The sequence below is a fragment of the Rutidosis leptorrhynchoides genome, chromosome 3 (genome assembly GCF_046630445.1).
Source record: "Rutidosis leptorrhynchoides isolate AG116_Rl617_1_P2 chromosome 3, CSIRO_AGI_Rlap_v1, whole genome shotgun sequence".
In the NCBI taxonomy this organism is placed as follows: domain Eukaryota; kingdom Viridiplantae; phylum Streptophyta; class Magnoliopsida; order Asterales; family Asteraceae; genus Rutidosis; species Rutidosis leptorrhynchoides.
The window spans coordinates 490550265-490572655 of NC_092335.1; the positions used below are offsets into that span (position 1 = coordinate 490550265).

The 22391-nt window shown below is 35.2% G+C and overlaps 1 protein-coding gene across 1 annotated transcript; it reads right to left on the minus strand.

Moving 5' to 3' along the window:
- Nucleotides 1–8579: 8579 nt before the first annotated feature.
- Nucleotides 8580–9639, minus strand: LOC139901754 (probable receptor-like protein kinase At4g39110). Its single transcript, XM_071884431.1, has 2 exons — nt 9099–9639; nt 8580–8929 (listed from the first exon to the last, which is right to left on the minus strand). Exons 1-2 carry the CDS (start codon nt 9637–9639, stop codon nt 8580–8582), a joined length of 891 nt encoding a protein of 296 aa, XP_071740532.1.
- Between the last annotated feature and the right edge of the window lie 12752 nt (nt 9640–22391).

The window sequence follows — 22391 nt, forward strand, 5'->3', positions numbered from 1 at the left end:
TCTACTTCAACAACCCGAAATCCCGGAATCGAAATGGGAAAACATTACCATGGATTTCATCACTAAATTGCCAAGGACTGTAAGTGGTTTTGATACTATTTGGGTAATAGTTGATCGTCTCACCAAATCAGCACACTTCCTGCCAATAAGAGAAGATGACAAGATGGAGAATTTAGCACGACTGTATTTGAAGGAAGTCGTCTCCAGACATGGAATACCAATCTCTATTATCTCTGATAGGGATGGCAGATTCATTTCAAGATTCTGGCAGACATTACAGCAAGCATTAGGAACTCGTCTAGACATGAGTACTGCCTATCATCCACAAACTGATGGGCAGAGCGAAAGGACGATACAAACGCTTTAAGACATGCTACGAGCATGTGTTATTGATTTCGGAAACAGTTGGGATCGACATCTACCGTTAGCAGAATTTTCCTACAACAACAGCTACCATTCAAGCATTGAGATGGCGCCGTTTGAAGCACTTTATGGCAGAAAGTGCAGGTCTCCGATTTGTTGGAGTGAAGTGGGGGATAGACAGATTACGGGTCCGGAGATTATACAAGAAACTACCGAGAAGATCATCCAAATTCAACAACGGTTGAAAACCGCCCAAAGTCGACAAAAGAGCTACGCTGACATTAAAAGAAAAGATATAGAATTTGAAATTGGAGAGATGGTCATGCTTAAAGTTGCACCTTGGAAAGGCGTTGTTCGATTTGGTAAACGAGGGAAATTAAATCCAAGGTATATTGGACCATTCAAGATTATTGATCGTGTCGGACCAGTAGCTTACCGACTTGAGTTACCTCAACAACTCGCGGCTGTACATAACACTTTCCACGTCTCGAATTTGAAGAAATGTTTTGCTAAAGAAGATCTCACTATTCAATTAGATGAAATCCAAATCAACGAAAAACTTCAATTCATCGAAGAACCCGTCGAAATAATGGATCGTGAGGTTAAAAGACTTAAGCAAAACAAGATACCAATTGTTAAGGTTCGATGGAATGCTCGTAGAGGACCCGAGTTCACCTGGGAGCGTGAAGATCAGATGAAGAAGAAATACCCGCATCTATTTCCAGAAGATTCATCAACACCTTCAACAGCTTAAAATTTCGGGACGAAATTTATTTAACGGGTAGGTACTGTAGTGACCCGAACTTTTCCATGTTTATATATATTAAATGAAATTGATATTTACATGATTAAGTGTTTACAACATGTTAAGTAATCAAACTTGTTAAGACTTGATTAATTGAAATAGGTTTCATATAGACATTTAACCACCCAGTTGACCGGCGATTCACGAACGTTAAAACTTGTAAAAACTATATGATGACATATATATGGATATATATATATATATATATATATATATATATATATATATATATATATATATATATATATATATATATAGTTAACATGATAGTATGATAAGTAAGTATCTCATTAGGTATTTTAACAATGAGTTATATACATAAAATTGAGTTTATTGAATTAAGAAACTCAAAACGATATATATAACGATTATCGTTATAACAACGTCTTACTAAATACATATGAATCATATTAAGATATTGATACACTATGTTTAATCATGATAAATGATAAGTAAACATGTCATTAAGTGTATTAACAATGAACTACATATGTAAAAACAAGACTACTAACTTAAGGATTTCGAAACGAGACATATATGTAACGATTATCGTTGTAACGACATTTAAATGTATATATATATATCATATTAAGATATATTAATACATCATAATATCATGATAATGTAATAATTTAACATCTCATTAGATATAATAAACAATGTGTTAACAACATTTAACAAGATCGTTAACTTAAAGGTTTCAAAACAACACTTACATGTAACGACTAACGATGACTTAACGACTCAGTTAAAATGTATATACATGTAGTATTTTAATATGTATTCATACACTTTTGAAAGACTTCGAGACACTTATCAAAGTACTTCTACTTAACAAGAATGCTTACAATTACATCCTCATTCATTTTCATCAACAATTCTACTCGTATGCACCCGTATTCGTACTCGTACAATACCTAGCTTCTAAATGTATTTACTATTGGTATATACACTTCAATGATCAGCTATTAGCAGCCCTTGTGAGTCACCTAACCATGTGGGAACCATCATTTAACATCTAGCATGAAATATCTCACAAGATTACAAACTAATGGAGGCTATATGTCAATGCCTCATTCACGTGAAGACTCACCAACCATAAACACATTTCAATTCCAATTTTTATGCATCAAACTACTCTCTCTCAAGTTCTCTCTTGGTGTTCTAAGTGTTCTTCATCATCTTCATTAAAATCTAGCTCAATCTAGTTCATAAATCCATACATAAACCAAGTTATAAAACAACTACTCAAGAACACACCAACAACACTTCCAAGTTTGCTAGCTTACTTCCAATCTTGCAAATCCACTTTGAGTGATCATCCAACCTCAAAAAATCTTTCTTATTTACAGTAAGATATCTTTCTAATACAAGGTAATACTCATATTCAAACTTTGATTCAATTTCTATAACTATAACAATCTTATTTCGAGTGGAAATCTTACTTGAACTTGTTTTCGTGTCATGATTCTACTTCAAGAACTTTCAAGCCATCCAAGGATCCTTTGAAGCTAGATCTATTTTTTCTCATTTCCAGTAGGTTTATCCACAAAACCTGAGGTAGTAATGATGTTCACAACATCATTCGATTCATATATATAAAACTACCTTATTCGAAGGTTTAAACTTGTAATCACTAGAACATAGTTTAGTTAATTCTAAACTTGTTTGCAAACAAAAGTTAATCCTTCTAACTAGACTTTTAAAATCAACTAGACACATGTTCTATATCTATATGATATGCTAACGTAATGATTTAAAACCTGAAAACACGAAAAATACCGTAAAACCGGACATACGCCGTTGTAGTAACACCGCGGGCTGTTTTGGGTTAGTTAATTAAAAACTATGATAAACTTTGATTTAAAAGCTATTCTTCTGGAAAAATGATTTTTCTTAAGAACATGAAACTATATCCAAAAATCATGGTTAAACTCAAAGTGGAAGTATGTTTTTCCAAATTGGTCATCTAGACGTCGTTCTTTCGACTGAAATGACTACCTTTACAAAAACGACTTGTAACCTGTATTTCCGACTATAAACTTATACTTCTTCTGTTTAGATTCATAAACTTAAGTTCAATATGACACCATAGCAACTTGAATCACTCAAAACGGATTTAAAACGAACAAGATTGGATAATTTTGCTTGTTGTAGCTACGTGAAATTTGTAACAAATCTATACAAATCCTAACTTAATTAACTTATATTGTATTATACATGTATTCTAACATATATTATGTAATCTTGGGATACCATAGACACGAATACAATGTTTTGACATATCATATCGACCCATCTATATATATATATTTCGGAACAACCATAGACACTCTATATGCAGTAATGTTGGAGTTAGCTATACAGGGTTGAGGTTGATTCCAAAATATTATATATACTTTGAGTTATGATATAGCCTGAGACTTGTATACACGAGGTCGTGGATTGATTCGAGATAAAATATATTGCTTTATTTCTGTACATCTAACCGTGGACAACTAGTTGTAGGTTACTAACGAGGACTGCTGACTTAACACACTCAAATCATTAAAACGTAATAAAAAATGTTGTAATTATATTTTGATCATACTTTGATATATATGTACATATTTGTTATAGGTTCGTGAATCAACCCGTGGCCAAGTCTTACTTCCCGACGAAGTAAAAATCTGTGAAAGGGAGTTATAGTCCCACTTTTAAAATCTAATATTTTTGGGATGAGAATACATGCAGCTTTATAAATGTTTTACAAAATAGACACAAGTACATGAAACTACTTTCTATGGTTGAATGATCGAAGCCGAATATGCCCCTTTTTGCTTGGTAACCTAAGAATTAGTAAACCAGTCTACTAATTGACGCGAATCCTAAAGATAGATCTATTGAGCCCAACAAACCCCATCCGTTGTAGCGGATGCTTTAGTACTTCGAGTTTTTATATCATGTCCGATGGATGTCCCGGAATGATGGGGATATTCTTATATGCATCTTGTTAATGTCGGTTACCAGGTGTTCACCATATGAATGATTTTTATCTCTATGTATGGGATGTATATTGAAATATGAAATCTTGTGGTCTATTATTACGATTTGATAAATATATAGGTTAAACCTATAACTCACCAACATTTTTGTTGACGTTTAAAGCAAATTTATTCTCAGGTGATTATTAAGAGCTTCCGCTGTTGCATGCTAAAATATGGACAAGATTTGGTGTCAGTATGCTTGTATAATATTGTTTAAAACTGCATTCGAGATTTACTTTGTTGTAACATATTAATATTGTAAACCAATATGTATTGGTAGTGTGTAAGTGTGATATTTTTAGATTATCATTTCTGGATAATCTAGGTGGTGTCTTTTTAACCTTGTCGATAAAATAAAGGTTATGGTTTTTTTTTTTAAAACGAATGCAGTCTTTGAAAAGCGTCTCATATAGAGGTCAAAACCTCGCAACGAAATCAATTAATATGGAACGTTTATAATCAATATGAACGGGACATTTCACATTTATCTTTAATTCAGCTACTAAATTTTCAATGGTGGTCAAATCATCGTTATTGTTGTACATAATAATTTATTACTCACTGGTTAGTACACTGAACTGGTTGGATTGTCAAATGAAAACACCAATCTCCTGTAACCCTCAGATCACTTTGAATGTGTTAGTTGCATAAGCGATGGCAGTAGCTTGCGTTTATGATTTTGAGAATTTGGGCACGTCTCCCGTAGTAGTTAATGGGGCTGTAGTAATATCTTCATCAACCTCATTTCATTGCACTCCTTGCAATCACCAATGGGGCATTTTTTAACTTTACGACGAGCCTTGATGCATAACATGCATTCCTGCAAATACATATTTTTACAAAATTGACACCCAATCCACACGGGGTCATTGCACTCCTTGCAATCACCATTGGGGCACATTTTACCTTCATCACTAGTGTTAAAGCATACGCATTTCACAAACCTCGTATCACAACAAGTTTCACAAGGAGAAGGGTAATCTCGGTCTGGAATTCCAGCAAGCATGCCTTCGAGGGTACCCTCACTTTTTAGCTTGTTAATCATATCTATCCCTCCTATATGCTTTCCACCAATAAATAGTTGTGGCAATGTGTACTTCTTCCTTCCAAAGATCTTTTTCAATTGCTCTCTGTATGATGGATCGAATAAAACATTCCTGTCATCCACAAGCTTTTTATATTTTTCTAGAATATATATGTGCCTTCTGGTAATACAATTACAGGTTTTGTAGAATAATAATGTAAGATAATACATTCGTGGTATATTACGACCCGATCAGAACTAGATGAAAAGACTTTGGGATCAATGAATGGATGTAGACGAACCATTGAATATTCTATTTCCAGTCTCAATGCTTCGTCAAGTTTAGTTACAACTTGACTCATGCCAGGACGTTTTTCAGGATCAGTGTCCAAGCACTCCATTATAAGACGCTCACATGCGCGTGAACATCTTTCAGAAATCTATCTCCCAACATAATCAGGCGTGAAATTGGGAAGTTGTCCGCTCTGGATGGACGGAAGTGCTGAAATAACAAGTCTTTCCCAGGGTGGCCTCTCACATAACACTTCCAACAATACAACTCCAAAAGCATATACATTTTCTTTTCGACTTAGTCGGTAATTAGGTTCATAACATTCAGGAGCTAAATACCCTTCTGTACCTATAAAATTAAAATCGTATTATATAATTTGTTTAAGTTTGAACCAAATAAAGATTATTAATCACACACGCGCGACACACACACATATAATAGGTGAAGATCCCATGAGAACTTAATTAAGGAGAGAACCTTGAGAACTCGACTTCGCACCAAAAAGGGGAAGTGCACAATTTGGGATGTGTTAGAACAATTTTCGTTCTACACCATCTTTTTTTTTTGATTCTACGTTCGCACAAAAAAGGGGTAAGGGCCCACAATTTGGGTTATGTTAGAACAATTTTCGTTCTACAACACAAAATGTTCTAACACACACAAATTTGTTCTAACAGACACAAAATTGTTCTAATTCATCTTTTTTTTTTTGTTCGAATTCAGTTTTTTCTGAATTTAGCCCAATTTAGAGTTTAGGGTTTATTGTTTTGAGTTTAGAGTTTAGGGTTTAGTGTTTTGGGTTTAGATCCCTAAACTCAAAACCCCAAACTTTAAACCGTTCGTGTTAAACGCTAGATCTAAAGCCTAAACTCTAAAATCTAAAAGCTAAACCCTTCTACCAAAAAAACCCCTAAACCCTAAACTCTAAATCGAGCTAAATTTTGAAAAAAAAAACTTAATTAGAACAAAAAAAAAAGTGAATTAGAACAATTTTGTGTGTGTTAGAACAATTTTGTGTTGTTAAACGAAAATTGTCCTAACACCGCCCAAATTGTGCGCCCTTCCCATTTTTTGTGCGAACATGAGTTCTCATGGTTCTATAGCCTAAAAAGGTTTTCATTGAATCTCTCACTCTCTCTCTCTCTCTCTCTCTCTCTATATATATATATATATATATATATATGTATATGTATGTATGTATATATATATATATATATATATATATATATATATATATATATATATATATATGTATGTATATATATGTATGTTTATATATGTATGTATGTTTATATATGTATATATATGTATGTTTATATATGTATGTATGTATATATATGTATATATATGTATGTATATATATGTATGTATGTATGTATATATATATATATATATATATATATATATATATATATATACATACATACATACATATATATATATATATATATCTATATATATACATACATATATATATATATACATATATATATATATCTATATATATACATACATATATATATATATATATAGATATATATATATATATATATATATATATATATATATATATATATATATATGTATATGTATATGTATATGTATATGTATATGTATATGTATATGTATATGTATATGTATATGTATATATATATATATATATATATATATATATATATATATATATATATATATATATATATATATATATATATGCATACATATACATATACATATATATATATATATATATATATATATATATATATATATATATATATATATATATATATATATATATATATATATATATATAGATCTAGAGATATATATATATGTATGTATGGATGTATATATATATATATATATATATATATATATATATATATATATATATATATATATATATATATATATATGTATAGTGAAGAGATCTAGAGAGAACTAAGGGTGAGAGAGAATCCATAAAACTCACAGATTGAGCTCAATCTCCACATAGATTGAGTTCAATCTGCACACAGATTGAGTTCAATCTACACATAGATTGGCTCAATCTCCACAGAGATTGAGTCAATCTGTGTGACACAGATTGAGATCAATCTGCACACAAATTGAGTCAATCTGTGTGACACAGATTGACGTAGATTGAGCTCTATCTGCACACATGTTGAGTTTATCTGCACCACATATTGAGTTTAGTCTGTGAGTTCCCTGAGTTCTCTCCTACCCTCTGGATGCTCATGTATATATATATATATATATATATATATATATATATATATATATATATATATATATATATATATATATATTTATTTATATGTATGTAATGCCTTTTATATGATGAGTGATTTGTTTTGAAGTGGATGGGCCTGCATCACGAGATCTAGACAACCCAAAATCTGAGATCTTAGGAACCAAATTTTGATCCAAGAGAATGTTGTCAGTCTTGAGGTCACTGTGAATGATGACGTATTCTGTGCGAGTATGAAGGTAATCAAGACCTTTTGCCACTCCTACGCAAATCTCAAGGCGCTGCTCTATGGTCAATCTAGCAGCGCGGACTTTGTCTTTATGAAGATAATCATACAATGATCCATTTGGCATGAATTAGTATAAGAGAATTCTCTCAGACTCCTCGTCACAAAATCCCAGTAGAGATATAATATTACCATGATTGCAAGCTGAAACTAATTGTTTTTCCTTATTAAACAAAGGAATTCCCTCCTCGGGCTTCATGGCCATACGCTTCACGGCAACCAGGTCATTGTAACTATCCATAGAGATGTTTCCTCGGTAGACTTTCCCAAATGCCCCTTTTCCTAAATAAATTGAAAAGTCATTCGTTGCCTTTGCTATATCAGAAAATAAGAACCATTGGCATGAGGTTGACAAACTTAGGTTATTCAACTGCAAGTACGACTGCGCCATGTTAAATAGTTCGTGAGGTACTTCATACATGTGAATCATAATAAAGTGTATATACACTACAAGAAGTGAATCTAACAACCTATGACAATAACAACTTAATTTTAGATGAAAACCAAGTAATTAATTATATATTATTAGTTAATGGTATAGTTGACATCCAACCTGTTGACTGTTAGCCTTGCCATTCTCGTAATCCATTTGCAGTTTCAATGCCAATTCAAGCTCGCCCACAACTTGATTCATAGAAGGACGTTTATCACATGCCCGCAAACATTCTTCTGAAAGACTTACCTCAACAAGTTCGTGCCCACCACTCCTAGGAAGTTCTCGTTTCACTGCAAATTCAAGAGCCAACATAACTAGACACTTCCATGAGGGTTTCTCACATAACACTTCCAACAATAGAATACCAAATGCATATACATCGGCTTGTTTGGTTGGTTTATAGCCTGGTTCGTAACATTCAGGTGCTGGATACCCTTCCGTACCTGTTTTTAAGGTTACATTATGTAATTATATATAGTATCAGGTCAAAGCTAATTAATAATTTGTTTATTAGAACAAATCCCCTGTTATTCCAATAGAGCTATAATATTCATATTTAACCTATTAAAAAATTATGACATTGCTTATCAAAAGAATTGAAATATATTGTACCGTGTATATGGTGAATACCGAAAGCCAAATCCATGTCTGATATCCTAGGAACCATATTATGATCCAGAAAAATATTATTAGCGGTCAAGTTACCATGAAGGATATCTTTCATATGAAGATAACTTAAACCGTGTGCCACTCCCAAGCAGACGTCGAGGCGTTGCAATTCAGTCAAGCGAGGAGCGTTGTGTTGGTCATTGTAAAGATAATCATATAACAAACCATTTGACCTTAATCTATATACCATAATATTTTCATTTTTTTCAACACAGTATCCTAACAAAGAAATAATATTGATATGTCGATTACAATCCGCCAAGTCTTTAACTTCAAGCTTAAACATATAACTCTCGACATCAGCTGCCAGCTCTTTGTTAATACGCTTCACCAAAAAATTTCCCTTAAATCTACCTCGAGAGAAGTAACCATGGTAAGATTTCCAAAAGGTCCCTTCACTTATTAGATTATCGATTGCGAATTCGTTTGTTGCCCTTCTTATATCTTTAAGTCTAAGGACTCTACATTCAGGACCCTGCCGCATGATTCGTTTGAAAATTTTCTGATGCAGGGGTGATAATCAACAGTGAAGATTGTGAGGTGCTTCATTTCATTAATTCATTTAATTAACAAGACTAAGACCCCAATTGTCAAGTTTAATAAGTCGTCTGGTGGTGTTTGTTTTTGACTATATAAAAATAACATGTCTAAACAATTTAAGCCATGAAAATGTGAATCCTATATTAGTACATTTTCAAACTACTGACATAACTGCATTCAAGTGCCTCATGTCATGTTATTAATTTAATAATTTCGAACATTCACATTGTTATTCAGTACATAAAACAAAATAATTTTTATCCATAAATTATTCGCCACACACATCAAACTTGAATAAATTGAAAACAAAGAGGGCCTAGAATTGAGAAGAATATGATCACTTTAATTTTTAAAATATCAAAACACACTTCTAAATGACATTTAGAAGCTACAGACCATAAAAATTTAGATCCAAACCTGTTTCTTTTGCAGTTGTAGTGCTAATACAAGTTCATCTTTCATTTGATTCATAGAAGGACGCCCATCTGGATCATTTTGTAAGCAAACCTTTACAAGATCCGTACACACTCGTGAACATTCTTCGGATATATTTGCCCAAACATGTTCTGGGGTAAATTCGGGAAGTTCTCCTTTCATAATGAATTGCCACGCAGAACTAATTAGATTATTCGAGGCTGGCCTTTCACATAACAGTTCCAACAATACGACACTTAGAGCGCACACGTCAACTTTCGGGCTTGGTATGGTGGTGTCGAATACACCAGAACATTCAGGTGCTTCATGGTGACCTTCATGTCAAAATATTATGTATAAATCTTTTAGGGTTGATCCAATACAAAGCAGGGTCAAAAGTTTTCTGAACCATTTTAGTTCTTAAGGAGTAGTAGATGTTAACATGGAGAAAATATAACCACATACATCTCCTCCCACTACCAAGTATTATATTTATTTTATTTTAGTAGTATGTACTCTATTTATGCATAGTCGTATCAATTTCCTTACATTTAGAATTTCAGAGCAACTTATTGTGCTTTCCCATATTCTAGTGAAACATTTTTTTATTGATAATTGCTACTCTTTTATTGTTTATTATCACTATCTATATTCTATAGGCTATAACATACATGATCCAATGATTTCAAAACCTATATGTGGATTAGAGCTTCGTTTTGCCATAGATCTAGTAGCTGTATAAATTTGAGGAAGATCGAACCGTTAGATCTCGAGATATAATTTTTCGAAGCTGCTGCCGTTAAGGTTTAACCTATTTTGTTTCGGAGCTGTTAGAGGAGAAAAATTACTACGGGTTCGTTAACCGTCGGATCGCCTTGAAAATTTTACTGTAGATGTTAGAATCGTAGATCTAGTCGTGATCAAAATTTGGCAGTGATTGGACCGTTAGATCTTGAGTTATGTTTTTTCGAAGTTGCAGTCGTTCGGGTTTAGAGCTGCTGTAAGAGAAAATTCATAGAGGGTTTGTAACGACCCGACTTTTTCGACTTGCTTTTGTGCCTTGTATTTTAGCGAAACTGCGTATTTGTGCGTACTGTGTTACTTTATTACTCCGGAACCTTGACACACATGTTTTATATTCATATATTCTTTAAAACATGCCTTGGTGTATGTGGAATGCTTAACTTGTCCATTGGATGCTTTATAACCGTTAGTGTTACTTGTCGTTACGAATAAACCGCGGACTGCGCGCACGTTTGACTTTTGTCGGAACCGAAACTTTTGGACTGCGAAATATTAATTATTATTTTATAATAATAATTATTACTTGGGCCTTTGGATGCTTAATTTTATTTATTTAATTGCTAAAGCCCAATAGTTAGTCTTGTTGGACTTTCTACCTTGTTGGGCTCAAGCCCACCCTACTCTAGCTAGTGACCCAATTAATTAGTCCAAGTATTATTACTAGTGGCCCATAATAATAAATAAATAAATAAATAATTAATTAATGAGTCATACTAGCATAATGGATAAGGATTATCCATATTGTCACTTAGGATTCTAGCATAAGGACACACTTTAGACACCATTAGCCAAAAAGCAAGTTTTGTCTCCCCCTCCCCTAAAATCACGGCACCCTTGGTGCCATGTCACCAATTCATGTCAATCTCATTTGCTTATAAATACTAGCCCTTTGCCTCTCATTCCAACACTTGATCATTTTAGTTTTTCACACACTTGTTCTTTCTTTCTTTCTTTCTTTCCTTTCTAGCATTACTTGTAAGTCTTCTTTTCCTTCTTCTTTTCCTTTCAAATTCGTGGCTATCATCATCACATTATAGAGATCAAAGTTCCTTTTAGCTTTGATCTTACTTATATCTTGTTAATTCAAGCATGAATCTTTCAAGAACATGGAAGATTCAAGCTTTCTAGCTTGAATCTTCATATCTTTTGTAGATCTACTTCTTTTATACTTTAATCTTTCTATTTTGTGATAAAGATTCAAACTTTTGTTTGTAATCTTCATGCATCTTCAAGATCTAAGCTTTATGCTTCAAGATCTTCAAGAACAAACAAGATGCAAGCTTTCTAGCTTGAATCTTCATATCTTTTTGTTAGATCTAAGTTCTTTTTGCTTTGATCTTGTTATTTTGTTAAAAAGATTCAAACTTGTGTTTGTTATCTTCATATATCTTAAAGATCCAAGCTTTATGCTTCAAGATCTTCAAGAACATCAAAGGCTCAAGCTTTCTAGCTTTGCAACCTTGTAACTTGTGTGAATAGGATCCAAGCTCTTTAGCTTAGGGTTCCATCACCTCATTTGACTTAGATTGTGTTCATACTTGTTTGATTGATGTAAAGTTTGTAACTTTAGTTGTTATTGTGAATTGAAATTGTGTTAAGACTAAGGATATGATGTAACCTTGGTTCATCATCCATCTAAGACTCATGAATGAGTTGTGTTCTTACTTGGTCTTAACATATTGTGTATTGATGGTGAATCTTGGTCAAAAGTGATGCTAAACCATCAACGAGTTGTACACTTGAAGCTCCAAGCATCAAGGATGAGAACTGTGATGAGCATCAAGCACCAAGAACCCCACCGGAGCACTTGCCCACTGATTTTCGTATCTGATCAGACCACCTGGGCTACTGAAAAGTTGATTTTCAGTTAGTTCGGTTCGAGTAGATGATTTTCCGTTTAGGCCTCGTCTTAATCCGAGTTAAGGTTTAGGATTTAGGGCCCTCTGATAGTCACTACAACCTATTAATGTTGTGCTGAAATTTCTGACCTACTCGCTCTTAAACCGTCGCCACGGTCAAACGAAGACGAGTTAGGTTCTGAAAATTGGTCAGCTGTTAGGGGACTCATATACGGAGCCATAGCCACTGACTATGCATCTTTTTGCTTTACGTAGAAGTCGTAGAAGCTGACCGAAGTCAGCCTATTGTTTTGATCTCTATTCTTGTCAAACTTACTTAGCTTTTATGATGATGAATGATGATGATGATGACACTTAAACTTATTTTATACACTATTGGAATTTATAAAGACAACCTACTGACCTAGTAACCTTTTATTTAGGTTGACGACCTTTCGGACCGACTTACTACTTGCGTACCTTCATTACCGACTTTACCGCTTTTGTCACTGTGAGTTATAGCATCCCTTTTTACTTTAACTATTTTGGGACTGAGAATACATGCGCTTTTTTTACATTTTACATGTTAGGCACGAGTACTTAAACTTTATATGTGTGTGGGTTATACAACGGCATTAACATTCCCCTTAGCACGGCAACGTTTAGTCATTGGTTTTTGAACCGGTGAACGCGAATCTTAGATATGGATCCATAGGGTTTGACATCCCCACTCGGGCTAGTCGCGCTAGCATTTAACGAGTGTTTAATACTTCGTGAACATACGCACTCGCCAAGTGTACTTTCAGGGGGTTATAAACGTTAAGTCTAGTTACTGGGTGCCCACGGTTATGCATATACTTTTCATACTGTTTTGATACGCTGTTGCAGCACTGAAATCTCGTGGCCTATCTTGCGTTACTGTTACAACTTAAACTATAGCTCACCAACATTCGTGTTGACTTTTTAAGCGTGTATTTCTCAGGTGCCTAGAGGTTTCTTGCTTCCGCTGTTAGACTTGCTGTCATGCTGTTATTGAATTGCTGTTATGGACCTACTGTACTAGTTATCCGCTGCATTACTAGAGATGTCTCAAATTATGAAACCTATGTTTTGCATTCGTAAACTTATGTTATTTTGGAACAATGGTTTGTAATAAGTCTTATGACATGTTATCTTTGTAAAACGTTATCTTTTTAATGAATGCAAATCGGTTTTCAAACAGCATATAGTGTTTGACCTTGTGATGATCCTGTTGTTGATGATCCGTACACGATGGTTTTGTACGGGGCGTCACAGTTGGTAACAGAGCATTGGTTGTAGGGAATTAGGTTGCATTAGTGAGTCTAGACCGACCCGAGTAGGATTCACTAATAGGACTAATCTACAACTTGTTAGTTTACTTGTTTCTGCGAGACTTACTGCATGCTACTGCTTACTTTTACTACTATGTGATCTTACTGCATACTATTGCTTATCTTCACTGCCATGCGAACTTGTTGTATGCTTACTTCTGCTATTGCATGATTACTATCTGCTTTCACATGTTATTTCTGTTTAGCACTATTGTTATTGCCATGCTAGGTTGCTATAGTGCCTAATACATGCTTGCTTATGACTTACTGATATGGAAAAGTTATTTTCCTTGTTCAAATGTCGGATATTCCACCTGTCATCATTTTGGACAGCGATTCAGATTCGTCAGCCACCTCACCTACTGCTGCTACCAACACACAGATCCTGTTAACTAGTGACCCCGGTGCTTCATCCTCCGGAACCAGCAGCCATACACCTGTACCAGTGGTTACCGCAGTCGGAGCCCAGGACCCTCCGGAGATTCCAGCTCCAGTTGCCCCGGTACCTCAGGAGCCACAGCCCCGCCCCGGTGGTGTTGTGATTCCCGGGGAATACGGGGACGTTCCGTTCCGTAATGAGCATAACCATTGGTGCCGACGCCTTCCTGATGGACGTGTCATACCGATCCCACCTTTCAGATACCGGATCATGACTACCGGTCGCCGATCGTCGCCACCCCCAGCTGATTCATCATCCGACGACTCATCCACAGATGACACTAGTGACGATGACTCCGACGAGGAGGACCCTGATGATGCACCTGTACAGCCACCCTCCACCCCACCGAAGAAGTGGTACCGTTTCGATGGCACCGTTATTCCGGGGATCAACGGAGGACGAGCATTCACTGACGCACATGGCCAGCGTTGTAGGTTTACTGCCCGTAAGCGGGTCGTGCCTTACCCGGCTGATCCGTTCGTGCGTAAGCCTTACCGCCGTGCAGCATCTACCTCTGGAGCCGGACCATCTGCACCACCAGCACCACTTGCACCAGCAGCTCCGCCTGCTCTGCCAGCCCCTCCCTCTGTCGAGGAACTGACGAGGGAGGTGGAGATCCTCTGTGCTCGGGTAACTGAGCTCGAGGAGCAGATGTCCCATGTGCTGGACATCCTTTATCCACCGTCACCATAGAGCTTTGTAGTAGGTTTCATTTTGTAATCTCGTTTGTAGTTCCATGTTTTCCTTATGTAATGTGCGAACTTATGCGAATGTATGCAACTCTTTATTAATTAATGGAACTTTGCGTTGTTTAATCCTTGCATAGTGTTCTATTTATGTTTCTGTATGTTGGTTTTGTTGTATTTGTACCTAGTTGCGTAACTATATTGGCATGCGTTGTGTTGTTTCCCTGTTTACTATATACGGTATTATTGTATGTTGTATGCTGGATTTTGACTTAAGTCAAAACTTTTGTTTCGAAGGGCAATGGTAAACACACGAACAACACCCACAGCAGCTCAAATCGAAGAGATGATTAATAAACGAGTTGCCGCAGCCTTGGCGGAAATGAACCATCAAGCTGAACCACCGCCGGTTATCCAACCCGTTCGAAACGGGTGCACCTACAAGTAATTCCAGAGCTGTAAAGCACATAACTTCAGCGGAACTGAGGGGCCTGTTGGTCTCACAAGATGGTTTGAAAAGATTGAGTCAGTATTCCGAGTCAGCAACTGTTCTGTGTCTAACAAAACCAAATTTACTTCCTGCACGCTATCTTATGGCGCCCTCATGTGGTGGAACACCATGGCTCAGGCACAAGGTATTGATGAGGCATATGCTACGCCATGGGAGGAGTTCAAAGCGGCTATGATTGATGAGTATTGTCCGAGAACCGAGATACAAAAGATGGAAATGGAGTTTATGCAATTGAAGGCTGTTGGCAACGATCTCGATGGTTACAGTCGGAGGTTTCTTGAGTTAGCTCTTATGTGTCCTACCATGGTCACCCCAAAATTCAAGCGTATGGAGAGATACTTTTGGGGACTCCCTAAGTCCATCAAGGGTAATGTCACCTCGTCCAAGCCACCAAATGTTCCCGAAGCAATGCGCATGGCGCATACACTTGAAATGTCCCGTTCTTATTGATTAAAAACGTTCCATATTAATTGATTTCGTTGCGAGGTTTTGACCTCTATATGAGACGTTTTTCAAAGACTGCATTCATTTTAAAACAAACCATAACCTTTATTTCATCAATAAAGGTTTAAAAAGCTTTACGTAGATTATCAAATAATGATAATCTAAAATATCCTGTTTACACACGACCATTACATAATGGTTTACAATACAAATATGTTACAACAAAATAAGTTTCTTGAATGCAGTTTTTACACAATAACATACAAGCATGGACTCCAAATCTCGTCCTTATTTAAGTATGCGACAGCGGAAGCTCTTAATAATCACCTGAGAATAAACATGCTTAAAACGTCAACAAAAATGTTGGTGAGTTATAGGTTTAACCTATATATATCAAATCATAATAATAGACCACAAGATTTCATATTTCAATACACATCCCATACATAGAGATAAAAATCATTCATATGGTGAACACCTGGTAACCGACATTAACAAGATGCATATATAAGAATATCCCCATCATTTCGGGACACCCTTCGGATATGATATAAATTTCGAAGTACTAAAGCATCCGGTACTTTGGATGGGGTTTGTTAGGCCCGATAGATCTATCTTTAGGATTCGCGTCAATTAGGGTGTCTGTTCCCTAATTCTTAGATTACCAGATTAAAAAGGGACATATTCGGTTTAATAATCCAGCCATATAATGTATTTTCATTTACTTGTGTCTATTTTGTAAAACAGTTATAAAAATTGCGCATGTATTCTCAGCCCAAAAATATAAAGGGTAAAAAGGAAAATGAAACTCACTTTCACAGATTTTTACTTCGTCGAGAAGTAAGACTTGGCCACTGTTGATTCACGAACCTATAACAATATATACATATATATTAAGGTATGTTCAAAATATATTTACAACACTTTTAATATATTTTGATGTTTTAAGTTTATTAAGTCAGCTGTCCTCGTTAGTAACCTACAACTAGTTGTCCACAGTTAGATGTACAGAAATAAATCGATAAATATTATCTTGAATCAATCCACGACCCAGTGTATACGTATCTCAGTATTGATCACAACTCAAACTATATATATTTTGTAATCAACCTCAACCCTGTATAGCTAACTCCAACATTCACATATAGAGTGTCTATGGTTGTTCCGAAATATATATAGATGTGTCGACATGATAGGTCGAAACATTGTATACGTGTCTATGGTATCTCAAGATTACATAATATACAATACAAGTTGATTAAGTTATGGTTGGAATAGATTTGTTACCAATTTTCACGTAGCTAAAATGAGAAAAATTATCCAATCTTGTTTTACCCATAACTTCTTCATTTTAAATCCGTTTTGAGTGAATCAAATTGCTATGGTTTCATATTGAACTCTATTTTATGAATCTAAACATAAAAAGTATAGGTTTATAGTCGGAAAAATAAGTTACAAGTCATTTTTGTAAAGGTAGTCATTTCAGTCAAAAGAACGACGTCTAGATGACCATTTTAGAAAACATACTTCCACTTTGAGTTTAACCATAATTTTTGGATATAGTTTCATGTTCATAATAAAAATCATTTTCTCAGAATAACAACTTTTAAATCAAAGTTTATCATAGTTTTTAATTAACTAACCCAAAACAGCCCGCGGTGTTACTACGACGGCGTAAATCCGGTTTTACGGTGTTTTTCGTGTTTCCAGGTTTTAAATCATTAAGTTAGCATATCATATAGATATAGAACATGTGTTTAGTTAATTTTAAAAGTCAAGTTAGAAGGATTAACTTTTGTTTGCGAACAAGTTTAGAATTAACTAAACTATGTTCTAGTGATTACGAGTTTAAACCTTCGAATAAGATAGTTTTATATATATGAATCGAATGATGTTATGAACATCATTACTACCTCAAGTTTAGTAGGTAAACCTACTGGAAGTGACAAGAAATGATCTAGCTTCAAAGGATCTTGGATGTCTTGAAAGTTCTTGAAGTAGGATCATGACACAAAAACAAGTTCAAGTAAGATTTTTACTCGAATTAAGATAGTTTATAGTTATATAAATTGAATCAAAGTTTGAATATGAATATTACCTTGAATAAAAAAGATAACCTACTGTATATAACAAAGGTTTCTTGATCTTAGATGATTACTTGGAATGGATTAGAAAGCTTGGAAGTAAATTATTAAACTTGAAGGGATTTTTGAAGTGTTCTTGAAGTGTTCTTCCTATGATGATTATAGCTTGATTCTTGAAGTGATTTTTGATGAAGATGATGATTAACTACTGGAAAAATACGTTCATAATAGTGTGTGTGTGTGTGTGTTGAGAGAGAATTAGAAGGAGAATTGGAAGTGAAATGGAGTGAATGATGAGTGGTAATTGGTGAGTGGTTAGTGGGGTTAAAAGGAGTTCTAGTTAATTGACTAGCTCATGGTAGAAGTTAAAATTGATTAGTCATACATGACATAATCAAGAGTGGAATCCCATGCTAGTTCCTATTGGTATATACCCATAGTAAGTACGTTTTGAAGCTGTGTATAATACGGGTAAGAATACGACTAGAATTCTTGATGAAAGAAAAGAATGGGAAAGTAACTGTAACCATTTTCGTTAAGTATGAGTGTTTTGATATATGTATTGAAGTCTTCCAAAAGTATTTTAATACATCTAAATACACTACATGTATATACATTTTAACTGAGTCGTTAAGTCATCGTTAGTCGTTACATGTAAGTGTTGTTTTGAAACCTTTAAGTTAACGATCTCAATTAATGTTGTTAACCCATTGTTTATTATATCTAATGAGATGTTAAATTATTATATTATCATGATATTATGATATATTAATATATCTTAATATGATATATATACATTTAAATGTCGTTACAACGATAATCGTTACATATATGTCTCGTTTCGAAATCCCTAAGTTAGTAGTCTTGTTTATATGTATATAACTCATTGTTAATATACTTATGGAGATACTTACTTATCATAATCTCATGTTAACCATATGTATATCCATATATATATCGTCATGTCATTTTTACAAGTTTTAACGTTCGTGAATCGCCGGTCAACTTGGGTGGTCAATTGTCTATATGAAACATATTTCAATTAATCAAGTCTTAACAAGTTTGATTGCTTAACATGTTGGAAACATTTAATCATGTAAATATCAATCTCAATTAATATATATAAACATGGAAAATTCAGGTCACTACAGTACCTACCCGTTAAATAAATTTCGTCCCGAAATTTTAAGCTGTTGAAGGTGTTGACGAATCTTCTGGAAATAGATGCGGGTATTTCTTCTTAATCTGATCTTCATGCTCCCAGGTGAACTCGGGTCCTCTACGAGCATTCCATCGAACCTTAACAATTGGTATCTTGTTTTGCTTAAGTCTTTTAACCTCACGATCCATTATTTCGACGGGTTCTTCGATGAATTGAAGTTTTTCGTTGATTTGGATTTCATCTAATTGAATAGTGAGATCTTCTTTAGCAAAACATTTCTTCAAATTCGAGACGTGGAAAGTGTTTTGTACAGTCGCGAGTTGTTGAGGTAACTCAAGTCGGTAAGCTACTGGTCCGACACGATCAATAATCTTGAATGGTCCAATATACCTTGGATTTAATTTCCCTCGTTTACCAAATCGAACAACGCCTTTCCAAGGTGCAACTTTAAGCATGACCATCTCTCCAATTTCAAATTCTATATCTTTTCTTTTAATGTCAGCGTAGCTCTTTTGTCGACTTTGGGCGGTTTTCAACCGTTGTTGAATTTGGATGATCTTCTCGGTAGTTTCTTGTATAATCTCCGGACCCGTAATCTGTCTATCCCCCACTTCACTCCAACAAATCGGAGACCTGCACTTTCTGCCATAAAGTGCTTCAAACGGCGCCATCTCAATGCTTGAATGGTAGCTGTTGTTGTAGGAAAATTCTGCTAACGGTAGATGTCGATCCCAACTGTTTCCGAAATCAATAACACATGCTCGTAGCATGTCTTCAAGCGTTTGTATCGTCCTTTCGCTCTGCCCATCAGTTTGTGGATGATAGGCAGTACTCATGTCTAGACGAGTTCCTAATGCTTGCTGTAATGTCTGCCAGAATCTTGAAATAAATCTGCCATCCCTATTAGAGATAATAGAGATTGGTATTCCATGTCTGGAGATGACTTCCTTCAAATACAGTCGTGCTAACTTCTCCATCTTGTCATCTTCTCTTATTGGCAGGAAGTGTGCTGATTTGGTGAGACGATCAACTATTACCCAAATAGTATCAAAACCACTTGCAGTCCTTGGCAATTTAGTGATGAAATCCATGGTAATGTTTTCCCATTTCCATTCCGGGATTTCGGGTTGTTGAAGTAGACCTGATGGTTTCTGATGCTCAGCTTTGACCTTAGAACACGTCAAACATTCTCCTACGTATTTAGCAACATCGGCTTTCATACCCGGCCACCAAAAATGTTTCTTGAGATCCTTGTACATCTTCACCGTTCCAGGATGTATTGAGTATCTGGTTTTATGAGCTTCTCTAAGTACCATTTCTCTCATATCTCTAAATTTTGGTACCCAAATCTTTTCAGCCCTATACCGGGTTTCGTCTTCCCGAATATTAAGATGCTTCTCCGATCCTTTGGGTATTTCATCCTTTAAATTTCCCTCTTTTAAAACTCCTTGTTGAGCCTCCTTTATTTGAGTAATAAGGTTATTATGAATCATTATATTCATAGATTTTACTCGAATGGGTTCTCTGTCCTTCCTGCTCAAGGCATCGGCTACCACATTTGCCTTCCCCGGGTGGTAACGAATCTCAAAGTCATAATCATTCAATAATTCAATCCACCTACGCTGCCTCATATTCAGTTATTTCTGATTAAATATTTGTTGAAGACTTTTGTGGTCGGTATATATATAATACTTTTGACCCCATATAAGTAGTGCCTCCAAGTCTTTAATGCAAAAACAACCGCGCCTAATTCCAAATCATGCGTCGTATAATTTTGCTCGTGAATCTTCAATTGTCTAGACGCATAAGCAATCACCTTCGTTCGTTGCATTAATACACAACCAAGACCTTGCTTTGATGCGTCACAATAAATCACAAAATCATCATTCCCTTCAGGCAATGACAATATAGGTGCCGTAGTTAGCTTTTTATTCAATAACTGAAACACTTTCTCTTGTTCATCCTTCCATTCAAATTTCTTCCCTTTATGCGTTAATGCAGTCAAGGGTTTTGCTATTCTGGAAAAGTCTTGGATGAACCTTCTGTAGTAACCAGCTAGTCCTAAAAACTGGCATATGTGTTTCAGAGTTTTCGGGGTTTCCCACTTTTCAACAGTTTCTATCTTTGCCGGATCCACCTTAATACCTTTTTTGTTCACTATGTGACCGAGGAATTGAACTTCTTCCAACCAAAATGCACATTTTGAAAATTTAGCGTACAATTCTTCCTTCCTCAATACTTCTAACACCTGTCTCAAATGTTCACCGTGTTCTTGGTCATTCTTTGAGTAAATAAGTATGTCATCAATGAAAACAATGACAAACTTGTCAAGGTATGGTCCACACACTCGGTTCATAAGGTCCATGAACACAGCTGGTGCATTAGTTAAACGAAATGGCATGACCATAAACTCGTAATGACCATAACGTGTTCTGAAAGCAGTCTTTGAAATATCATCTTCTTTCACCCGCATTTGATGATACCCGGAACGTAAGTCAATCTTTGAATAAACAGACGAGCCTTGTAGTTGATCAAATAAGTCGTCGATTCTCGGTAGTGGGTAGCGGTTCTTGATGGTAAGTTTGTTCAACTCTCAGTAGTCGATACACAACCTGAATGTACCATCTTTCTTCTTGACCAACAAAACAGGAGCTCCCCACGGTGATGTGCTTGGTCGAATGAAACCATGCTCTAAAAGTTCTTGTAATTGGCTTTGCAGTTCTTTCATCTCGCTGGGTGCGAGTCTGTAAGGAGCACGAGCTATTGGTGCAGCTCCTGGTACAAGATCTATTTGAAATTCAACGGATCGATGTGGGGGTAATCCCGATAATTCTTTCGGAAATACATCGGGAAATTCTTTTGCGACGGGAACATCATTGATGCTCTTTTCTTCAGTTTGTACTTTCTCGACGTGTGCTAGAACAACATAGCAACCTTTTCTTATTAGTTTTTGTGCCTTCAA